The 12738-nt window shown below is 41.3% G+C and overlaps 1 protein-coding gene across 1 annotated transcript; it reads left to right on the plus strand.

Moving 5' to 3' along the window:
* Window positions 1–1213: 1213 nt before the first annotated feature.
* Window positions 1214–3033, plus strand: gsc (goosecoid; the record flags this gene model as incomplete). Its single annotated transcript, XM_083682906.1, has 3 exons — window positions 1214–1535; window positions 1909–2168; window positions 2482–3033. The coding sequence occupies 3 exons, from the start codon at window positions 1214–1216 to the stop codon at window positions 2629–2631; spliced, it is 732 nt and encodes a 243-aa protein (XP_083539032.1). The 3' UTR covers window positions 2632–3033.
* Between the last annotated feature and the right edge of the window lie 9705 nt (window positions 3034–12738).

Consider the following 12738-nt stretch of genomic DNA (forward strand, 5'->3'; position numbering starts at 1 on the left):
CTCAAGTACATCCGAGCTAAATTGAATATGTTCTAAGGTAGCATTCTCTCATTTCCCTCCCACGCATTCAATTTGATTAGCCGTGTAATTGTAATAAGTTTTCTTTTACTTGGAGGATGAAAACGCTAATGGCCGTTATCTTATCACAGCGAGAGTAATATGTTCAGTGAATGCAGTAGTTAGCGAAGGTGTTTAAAGTTAACATGCACGATTTCCTACCCACTGAGATGGCCTCGCTGATGGGGTAAACACGCTAATCTCCTCATGGTCATCTCCTGCGGTGAGCGTTATGACGGTCGTGTCAGACCGACTGTTTCACAAATAACATGCACCATTAGGCGTATAGCCAGAGACGCATTGAATCCATATACAGTATGTTTGATTGCGTGTTCGACGTTTTTGTTTTGTTTATTATATTGAAAAATTAGATTGCGACAGAGGCCTCCATGGTATGGAGCTGATATATTCAGATACACACAATCATGACATTACATTTTGCATTGATATTGGAAATGAGATATTTCACACACACACACACACACACACACACACACACACACACACACACACACACACACACACACGCACACACACACACACGCACACACACGCACGCACGCACGCACGCACGCACGCACACGCACACAGCATCTGACAAACCATCAGACTTTTGATAAAAGTAATGTTGATGAGCAGGAAGTAGCCCAACATTCGCACACATTATCTCACAGGGAATTTGTTTGCAAATCCTTGTGCGGACAATGAAATTAATCTGATTACCTTGTACAATTAGCTTTCAAGGCTGACACAGCACTGAGTTGGATGGTTTGTTTCAAAAGGCGGCAAATAGTAGGCCTACGGATTAACTTAATTGAATTAATTCTCAATACACAGATCTGTGCCTTTCACACCATTGTGCGCTAACCCCTAAAGCAGCCAATCTCTGGTTCGGCTTGTCATCCACATTTCCAGAGCAGGCTAACTCATCGATGACGTCAGCCGAGTATATAACCAGGCTGGATTTCATCTGGACCACGAAAACAAGTAAGTGTAGCTTCTCAACGCACCGGACAAAGGAGTCCAAAAGGAGAACAAAACACGCCAATCAACAAACTCGTTATTATGATGCAGATTTAGGAACTTTATACGGACTTCTAACACGAATTTAGGACTTTGAACGACGCGTTTTTAATCTCCACTCTTCGTATCTGTGATGCCCGCTGGTATGTTCAGCATCGACAGTATCTTGGCCGCGAGACCCAGCTGTAAGGACTCCGTGCTGCTCCACCGGAATGCCCCGGTTGTGTTCTCCAACTTGACGGATTCTCTCTACTCCGCCGCCGCCGCCGATTACAGTGGACTCTATTCGCACACCACTGGACCTTCTCCCCCGGGTATTCCGTCTGTGAACGGGACTAGAATAGGATATAATAACTATTACTATGGACAACTTCATGTGCAGGGGCCCGCTGGTCCTGCGTGCTGCGGTGCAATTCCAACCCTCGGCTCGCAGCAGTGCCCGTGCATTCCATCAGGTAGGTTGCACTCACAGATAGCTCCAGTTTATTTGTTGCCATAACCTTAGCTCTATGTTTTTAGAGGAATGGAAGATGTTAATCTCTCGTAGGCTATATTTCTATATGATTGATGTTTCGAATTATTCGTGAACTATGTTTTAACGCCCGTTGCGCAACATACAGGCTACTGTGCTTATTTCTTTATATGCTCCACTCGTAATGTTTATGTAGCCTATAATAATTAGCCTACGAATGTCCATACGTTTTAGAGATAATCTTATGACTTCAATCCAGCGGCTGACAGACCTAGGTTATAGTTCATCTCTCCGTTTATTTTGGTTCCGTTGGTTTGGTTTGATGGTTGGATTGACCTGTTATTGTTTTCCTGTAGGGTACGACAGCACTGGCTCGGTGCTCATATCGCCTGTCCCGCATCAGATGATGTCCTATATGAACGTGGGTACCCTGTCGCGGACAGAGCTGCAGTTACTGAACCAGCTTCACTGCCGACGCAAGAGGAGACACCGCACCATCTTCACCGACGAACAGCTCGAGGCCCTGGAGAACCTCTTTCAGGAGACCAAGTACCCCGACGTCGGCACACGGGAACAGCTCGCGCGTAAAGTGCACCTACGAGAGGAGAAAGTCGAGGTGAGTCAGTCTACTTTGCTGTATTTCCCCCTACACACAATTTTGAGAATCTCCATGAACACCTTTTCATTAGCCTATGTCTAACCAAAACACGCCTAACATCCGTGTTGTCTTGCGCATTTTAACATATTACGCAAACTCGTAAGGAGACAAAGCTTATAGGCCTATACCCAAACGTTGCGCCCGTATTAACAACTTCGTTGTTGTGTTTTTAGTGGTAATATCATTCAATTACCGACAAATGATAGGCTCCTTGAAAACACGTCATAATAGGTTTGCGTTTTAAAGAGATTTTCCTTCTATTTTCGCATAGGTGTGGTTCAAAAACAGACGAGCGAAATGGAGAAGACAGAAAAGGTCGTCGTCGGAAGAGTCGGAAAACACACAGAAATGGAACAAATCAACGAAAACACCCACAGAGAAAACCGAGGAAAGCAAAAGTGACGTGGATTCGGACAGCTGATAAAAGTCTAAAAGAAAAAGACCGTTGCCTAGGCTTATAGGTGGATGCGCAAATCTTGCACATACTCATACATTTAAGATTCGGACTTGTACATAGTGTAAATGTCATGTGGACTGATGACATTTGTGTAATGAAATGTGTTGCCATGATGTTGCACAATTGTATTGTAAATATTACTTTTATTATTGCTATGAGTAGGCTATTTATATTTAATTTAAGTTTACGCACACCGAAGCTATGGGTATGGGGCCAGTGGGAGTTTTTGGCGTGCCTGAATACGTCGCAATCTGACATCTCATATGGATATTAAATGTTTTGAATCTCTTACTGTTTTATTATACTTGAGTGGCGTATCTATCACGTCTTAACGCAATGAATATTCCGAAAATGGGAAAAACAGAGCCATCAAGAGTTATTATGAAACCACATTGACGGGGGCAACGTTTCGCCACCTTTGAGATGAAGGACAAACGTATATTTGTCAACTCTTGAAGGTACATACGTAGCCTATTATGGGAATTGACTGAGAACTTATTGTCTTTTTATCTTACAATTAATGATACTTACAAGAACAATGAATATACATTAAATCATTATCTGAAACATCAATATTTCGTCTGTTTTCAATGTATTCATTTTTAGTTAGAAAAATCACTTTTAAAATATAATCATTGATTTGGACTTAACCGTATCATCAGTTAAGTGTGGATGCCCAGTTTCCCAATGCAATCAATTAAAAACTACACAAATAATGCAATACATTGACCCACGGCATGATACTCCATAATGGCGTTGCAGTGGCTATTGAGCTTTAAATATCGCTTTAACATTTTCAACATGATGGCACCTGCGTTCGGTTTGAAAGCTAAAGCTGAAGCAAGTTAAACAAATCTACTATATGCATTTGGACATTTCAAAGCTGTATAGTGAACATATTTTTCGATTTCTAAAATGATTTATTCCTTTATGTGGACATTAACATCAAACCCAGGAGGCATGATCAGCAGCGCATGATATTGCATTTAGGTTTACAAGAGGACAGGCCGATATGTTTTTGGCTGCTCAAGAAATGAAATAATTTCTCTCATTTGACAGCAGTAGTCGAATTTTGCTGTAACACAAATTAATTTATATATCAGTGGCTTATTCTAAATAATTTGCTTATAATTATTATACCATTATGATACCATTATTTATCGTTGTTTGAAATCTTATGGTCTACGCCAATTTCACAGCCAGAATGGAACAGTTTGTCTAACAGTTTGTAACTCTAAAAACAGGTTCGCGTCAAGTAAATCCCTATTATTAAGGGACGGTGTCACAGTTGGGGAAAATAAGAGAAATCTTACAAATTAAATAAAACCAATATCATTTTGACACAGACAATGACAAATTGGTTATTTGAAACAAGCGGACGAAGCCTTCAATGCTACTTATTGAACCTCGATCCCGGTGAAAATGGAATTGGTTGTTTAATGCGAGGTTTGATTAGTTGCAATCAGAGCACACGTAATGTGCAGAGCACACTGGTTGCAACAATATTAAATTCTATAAATTATTAATCTTCGATTTTTTAATAGCAACCACGTGAGCGCAGGATAAATAACGATATTGTTTTAACGACTACAAATTGTACAAACTGCAATATGCCTACATATCCCATATGCCGGAGGTGGACATATTCGGCTACAAACTTTCGGGAATGTATGCATGCGCCTAATATATGATCAAGTCTATATTGTAACTGTTAGTCGTTGACTTTTAGTAAGTCAACATTTCTCATCTCATCAGAAGAGAATTCAGACATTGATGTAATTAGTTACGGTATGAACTCATTAAAGTTTGGTAATGACAAAGAAAGAGAAAAAAGGCCCTTATATAGAGAAAGTGGAAATCTGTTAGATGTGATGTCTTATAGTTATACTATGCTATTTAGACTACTTATCATATTGTTTGTTGTATTGCTAATCATATTAATCACATTTGTTATATTTTATTGAATCTAATGTACCACACATTGCCCCTAAGCCCTAAGCATTGACATTAGGAGAGGCTGCATAAGCCTATTTTAGGAATGTAATACAGATAGCAACACTTGAAATAAAACAGCAATTCACATCTTTTTCACAACCATACTATATTCAATTGCCATTTTCAATGTGACTTACATTTCCATGTAGACCACATCGGAATCACAGCATTAGGCCAGCACACAAAACCATCATGCTTTCAAATTAATTTGAGCTTCTAGCTATTGATTTATGATCAGTGAATAACTTGTGTTAGATAAGATAGCCAAGCTTGGGTAGAACCACAGGCAAACACACAATTCCCTTTATAGTGGATATGATAATAGTTCCTGTTTGGAGTTTATGGGAAAGGGTAATTGTAATAGAAGTTGACTTTATAAACCAACATGTGGCTCTTTCTCCATCCAGAGTCATAAGGGAACCACACAGTGAACCTCTCCCCCTCTCACCATGGAGAGCTTCCCTGAGTGGGCTAAGTAGCCACAAGTTAACCATACATGTAGATAGCCACTACAGTAGTACTCTATTTTAGAAGTCATACCCTTTACACAGAGTTAACAAAAACAATGGCACATGGATTTAATAATAGTATCTTCGTCTAAGCTTTAGATATAAAGGGTTATTCGGTTGAAATGTGATAACTGATCTTTACAGCAAAATGTTGTCCATACAAGACTACTTGAACCGTGAACTATCAGTGTAAAATTCTCTAAGTGCTCTTAAATCCTAAAAAATGCAGTTTGTGAAGAAGCAAAACATCTGACCATGAATCTGACCATGACAATAACAGTAGCAGTATCATTTGCAGAATTAGTTTTGCCACATTTGTCACAGTAATGCATAGGAAAAAGACGACGTATGAACTACTTAACAATTGGTATTATAGTTTGGCAGTTATTTTTTTTCCATTACGTGAAAAGGACAAGGAAATAGTTCATATATCTTCAAGTCTTGCCATTTCATTCCAAATAATGTGGGACCACTTAAAAGGCGTAACATTTGAATGATATAACTTCATCTTGCATATAATGAAACAACATCCCTTTGACTTATAGATATATATTGTATATAACATATAATATATGTATGTAGTCACTTAGCAGACACCTTTATCCAAAGCGACTTACAGGACAGTGAGAGCATTATTTGTTTCTTTTTTTACATAAGGTCCTAGCGAGAATCAAACCCACAACCTTAGCATACTAGTGCCATGCTTTACCAACTGAGAGAGACAGGACCACACAGATGCACAGAGGGCCAAAACGTTTTACTACGAGAATACTAAATATGTATGTGTGGATGAAAATCTCAATGGAATTTCTACGGTCAATTTGTAAAAAACTATGATGCGCTGCCTTATGGCTCATATTTTCATATTTTTCTAGGCCTCTTTATTGACTTTGTTGATCACAGTATATGTTCAGACCAAACCCCCAGACCCACACATGTTCACGCCACACAAATCAAAGATATTATATCTGTCATTACTTCATGGAAACGACAAAATACAAAAATCATGATGTACTGTATATACAGACCCACACTCCTCCATTTTACCCTAGTGCTGGTTTGGCGCTGGGACTGACATTGATTTCAATTGAAATGAGGGGTAATGTAACCCGGTTCCCATGCTGGGCGCAATGCGAGTGCATCGGCCTGTTTTGCATCTCTGTTTGTAGATGAGGTATTAGATGGTAATAGCAAATACACAGGCAAAAGGATGAAGATTACTCTGGGTAAAGATGAACACAAGTCTTGGCATACATGTTTACCACGGTGGATAGCATCTGTCAATTTTAGTGCATAGAAATAAAAATAGTGTAATCTGTTATCAATGTAGATAACGGTCAATAAGTAGACTTCAATAAGTAGATTTTTTTTTATCTGGTGTTATTGAGAGAAAATGAAGATGCATGTAGGCCTATGAAAAATGATGTGCATGTTCTTTGATTTTGTTTCACGCAATTTGTGGAATATATTCCTTTTTATCATTGTGATTATTTCTAGATATTGGTATAGAAATTCCCCAAAACAATACCTACAAGATACAAGGTCATGCATTATGTCAAAACCCCAGACAGAACTGCCATAGTTATTATTATTCAGCTATTCAAGCACAATGCAATGAGTTTCAGTAGGTCAGTGTAATAGATTGGTATTATGGTATATTGTATGAGTAACATTTTCTGCATGATATTTTAGGTTAACATGAACATGGAACAGTATAGACGTAGTAAGCTTAGTGTGTGGTAAGATCACTCCCAAGAAAGTAAAATGTGCAATGTAATACTGTAAAGAAAAATTCAACCAACTGTACCTACAAAAAAATAATTGTCCACAGAAGGAATTATGCAGGTTTACTGTTGTTAGAGATGGATTTAGCATCAGGAAAATAGTAACACAAAACTTCTAAAGTGACTTTTTCAGATAGATTAGAGGAGAGCCAGCCCAGGTACCGAAAGATTTGGCAACAATACAAACCATGAAACACAACACATATTCCTAATAATCCCTTATATGTCCAGCTGTGATTTATAAAGTGTTTCAGTGCAGAGCGCCAGGGCGATATACAAAGCACAGGGCCAGGACCATTAATCTTTTTTTTCTTCATGGGCAGTAATTTTCTATTTCACAAATTTAATACAATTTCTTTTTTCTCAAACCATTATTTCTTTGACCTTTTTTATGCATAGTTCCCGGCACTTGGAAAAACATAGGTGGAGTCCAAGAAAAATTAGGTATTGAGTTAGCTCTCTGAGTAGATAAATCTTTGCTCCTTTGCAAGCGTTTAGAGAAAACATATTTTTTTTATCAACATACCCGCTTTTTTTGTTGCATAAGTGTCACTATGTTTTGCAGTGACAGGGTCACCGGCCAGCAGTGGTTTGATGGGCATGTTACAGTACTCTTACGTATAGCCTTGCTGATGATGTTGATGCTTGATTTATTTACACTCTTCCTCTAAATACCCCCATATCTCACAGTATCAGCCCTGAGGGGGCCCAGGTCTCTGAATAATGTTATTAGTACATGGGGTCTGGAGAGTCTTAGAACTCAGGGATTTGGCCTCTGGACTGACAGCTCTTGGGTGGATTCCCTCTTCTAAAGATAGAAAAGGGTGTTGGCCGACTCTGTGGTCCACTTCCAGAAACATTTGAAAATGGCCTCTTCATGGCAGGCCAAGGGCAGGAACTGTATGAAAGTTAAGACAAATAATGCATATTTTTACAAATGTAAACTTCCTCCTATATTATTACCATATTTCACTGGGATGACGTGTGGTTTGGTGTTTGTTTTCGTTTTCTCTGGGACTGTCTCTCTCTCTCTCTCTCTCTCTCTCTCTCCCTCTCTCTCCCTCTCTCTTTCTCTCTCTGGGCTAAAGAGGCCCTGTTTTTTTCAGAGCCCCCTTTGCCTTACGGCGAGATTAGGGTTCGGCCGAGACACACACACACACACACACACACACACACACACACACACACACACACACACACACACACACACACACACACACACACACACACACACACACATTCACCACCGCCACTGGTGATAATAAACAAATACTTACGTGTAAGGATCCTTTTATAGCAGAGTTAGTGCATGAGAGCTCTTAACTACTGTAATGTTCTCTCTGACCAGCCATGTAGTTACATAGCCTGTCACCACAGCACACCAGTCATCCACTGACTTCAATTAGCTAGTGCCTCCCCCCCCCTCCCTAAACCACTAAGGAGCCTTAAATCTCGGAACCAGCGGGTCAAACCCAACCGCTGCCAGCGTTCACTTATCTCAAAGGTGAAGGAGGTGATCGTAAAGCCTGTGACAACCCTCCGCGGAGCGCATATATATACGGGCCAAAATCGGGGGCCTCTATTCTGTAGGTCTTTAAGGCCCGTCTCTGTAGAGAAGGACTATAATGTTGTTGCTGCGGCTGGCTCACGCCAAACCAAACATACATGAGTAATATGGATGAGGTATATACCTACAGAAATATGTGCTTTTTCTGCCCCCTATTCATGCTGTTCAGTGGGTAATTGGGGCTTGCTATGTGGGTAGTGGGTAGGTCTGGAGATGGGGAAGGGACCAAGCATGCACAGGGACAGAGGTCTGGCCACAGATTACCACCAAGGGGCTTACCCCAGGTAGCCACAGTACTTGTGGGGCGGGAGGGGCAAGAGAGAGGTCAATGGGGGAGAGATGGCGGAATGGGGTGGGAGGTGGGGGGGTATGTTTAGCAGAGAGTATGCATGGGGAGTAAGAGGAGAGGTGGGAGCGGGTAGTGAACGAGGGAAAGGTGGCAGCGTGGGTTGTGAGAATGTGAGGAGAGAGGAAGGGGTTAGTGGGGTGTGGCAAGGGGGAAAGAGTGTAATGTAATGTCAAATAATAAACGTATTCCTTTATTAATTTAACCCTTATTTTACCCAGTAAGTTGACTGAAGAAGGGGTGAGTTTGGGGCAAGTGCAAGGTAGGTGGAGAGGAAGAGGGTGGGAGGGCTTGTGGGGGGGATAAAGTCAAGAGGGTTGTGTGTGTGTGTGTGTGTGTGTGGGCGGGCGGGCGGGTTGAGAGGGCGATAGAAGGTCGAGGAAGGGGGTGAGTCGCGGGCTCTTGTTTATAGGCTGTTGTAGGTGTACATGCCCTTTTGACCTGACGTGGAGCGTTCGCCCCAAGTTCAAACCCACCCCCGGGGGATTGCAGGGGTCCTTGGAACGTGAGTGTAAGAGAGCTGGGAAGCAGGCGCACGGCGACTCCTTGATGGCTTATCCCCTCGCTGGAGTGTGGGGCCTGCAACATTATCCAGAGAGCCAGCCATCCTGTACAGCCCACTACTTGCTACGCCTGTAGTGCTTCAAGCAGGCAGAATATTTATGTCACTCCACAGCGCAAACCCACCCTCCCCCCAACATCCCACCAACAGCCGACACTCGACAGTGGAGTGGTTGTTTTTTACCCCAAAGCGTCCCCCCCTCGTCCTCCATCTCTCTCTCTCTCTCTCTCTCTCTCTCTCTCTCTCTCTCTCTCTCTCTCTCTCTCTCTCTCTCTCTCTCTCTCTCTCTCTCTTTCCTCAGTTGCTGAGAGCTGAGAGTAAATAAAACAATGAGTGGATTAATGATCAAGTGATTTTGAAGGCTGTTTTCTTCCAAGAACGAGAGCAAATCACTCGCTATTTACTCAAAGAATAAATCAAAATTATGCTCTGTATCAACAACAGAACTATGGTCCGGGGGAAATTATGAATGATAAATCATGACCTTCCCATCACACAATGTCCCCACAGTCTACTTATTATTAGTTATCAGATAATGGCCACTCCTGGACTAAAACACATTAGAATATAATAAACATGTCCCTATCTGATTGATCTTGTTTTTCCTTAAATACTATTAACATCATTTATATACTTAAGAAAGTCGAGTGGGGTTTATATCAAATGTTGAGAGAACTGAAAACATATGATTGCGTGAATATTTTTTCCCAGAAACTACAACGAAATGTTACTGCTTTTTTTGTCTGGTAAATTACATGGTGCTCAAATCGCATGTAGGATATTCCTAAACAGTGGCCTGGAGTTTTACATGGAAACACTGTCTAACTTTACATTGAGACTCATGTAATAAAACATAAGAATATGTATCTTAGTATGTCAAGGCCATATAATTTTCTATGTTTAGTTTTCCCTGCCTCAATCATTTTGAGTATGCATGTCAGAAATGTTGAGTTCCGTAGACCTGAGCGAAAGCAGTGCAGAAACGTAGAAATCCGCAAACACAATCAAATATGGCCGTCTAAAATAAAGAAAAATATGTTATGGTATTGCAACATTCACATGATTAAAAACATTGATATGATTAATACAACTACATCGTGTAATGACAAACTTACGAGATTCTTATTTGCGGAGCTCGGGGCAGTACTTAACTTTGTTATCTTTCAACAGTTTGTCCCAATGGGTTTTCCCTGGGGATGCAGACACGCTCATACACCCGGGAACAGCTGTGTCCAGTTAGGGCTCGACATGCAGGGAGCAGATTCCAATTGACTATTGCATCAGATTTGCCTGTCTCCCCTGGCCCGTGAGTTCACAGGACCAACCTCAACCCTCAACAGTAAAGTCAGTATATGGTGCGCTTTAAAAGAAAAATAGTTAGTAGATAGATAAAGCAATATGCAAATATGGTCATTATAACAATATTCTAAATTCACATATGGGAGTAGTTACCCCTAGACGCTGATCTTGGGTCTGTTTTAGTTTTAGTTTTCTATCTTCTAACTGAAATGCTATCAATTAGCGGTTAGTGACAGTGGCCAGAAAAACAGAACCAATGTGTGGAGTGAAGTCTGTCCTGGTCCATAGACTCTTTCAGGTTAAGGAACCAAATGATGTGTTTTTGTAATTTGGGTGAACTATTCCTTTAAGGGTGGAATTTGGGGAGGCTAAGTGGAACCCACATCTGTGCCTCACTATCACCATAAACATCTTGCAGCATACTGTATGCAAAGACTACTTGCTGTCTGTGACCTAATGATCATTTTCACACATCCATACATGATAGTTGAGTTGGGTCTGCCCTCTTGTGGACAATAGATGTAATTGTGTTACACACAATTCACCCATGTATTTCAGATAGTGAAGAACACAGGATAATATATGCCATTTAGCTGACGCTTTTATCCAAAGCGACTTACATTGCAGTGAGTGCATACATTTCATTATATATGGTCCCATCGGGAATCAAACCCACAACCCAAGCGTTGCTAGCATCATACTCTACCGACTGAGCCACAGAGGACCACTCTGTCTGGAGGACACTCTGTCTGTCTCCTTCATGATACATATGACTGATCAAATTAATTATTTACTAACCAGTATTATGAATTATTTACAATATGAGTGAGATTCAAGAGCATAATCATTGTTCATGTTCTAAAAAAAGATTTTCTTCCTATACATTTTAGATATATACAGTAGCTAACTATACTCATGTATTACTATAGAAACCATTTTCCATAGAGGGCCCCGAAGTCAAATCCATATTGTCATCATCTTCACACACACACACACACACACACACACACACACACACACACACACACACACACACACACACACACACACACACACACACTCACACACACACATGCACACACACCTCCGAAGGCCAAACATCAGAAATGCTGAGATAGCATTTACATGACCTCTGTCTCATTTTCATGATTAATTTCCTGTCAAACGATATCTGCTACAATATCTAATGCCTCCCTCCTTTTCCCCTCCTCCGTGTATATGGAGTCAAAGCCGCAATCAGAGCCCACGTCTCCCAGAGCTTTCATGACTTGGCCTCGGAGCACCAGATCACCTCCTAGCAGTCATAACAGCCGTCAGTGAGGCCCTATGATGGACAGCTCGTTTACAGGCCCTGTCAGGCATTAACAGATTTGATCCGTATTGGAATGGGAAAAGGCTTTGGTAAGGGTTAGGAATATCACGCTGGGGAGGGGAGATTGGGAGTCGTGATGGAGAGAGAGAGATGTGGGTGGTGGTGGTCTCACGCCAAGACCCCTCTGTGATTCCTGATTCATGGTCAAAGGAGGGTTCATGCTCATATATCTGCTGATTTAGGGCCCTCTCTCTGTGTGTGGTGTGTGTGTGTGTGTGTGTGTGTGTGTGTGTGTGTGTGTTTTCTTCATTATGTGTACATGAGGTCATGTTTGAATGGGTTGGTGTGTGTGACTATTCATGTTTAAACACTGTGTGGCCTTGGAGGTGACGTCCTATAACACACACACACACACACACACACACACACACACACACACACACACACACACACACACACAGACACACACACACACACACAGACACAGACACAGACACAGACACAGACACAGACACAGACACACACGCACAGACAGACACGCACACACACACACACACACACACACACACACACACACACACACACACACACACACACACACACACACACACAAAACCGGGAGCTGTGACAGCTTTAAGCAGGAAAGGGAAACATTCATTAAAGTACCTGTGATGTTTTATGAACTATGAAATTCACT

Source organism: Argentina silus (genome assembly GCF_951799395.1).
Source record: "Argentina silus genome assembly, chromosome: 13".
NCBI lineage: Eukaryota > Metazoa > Chordata > Actinopteri > Argentiniformes > Argentinidae > Argentina > Argentina silus.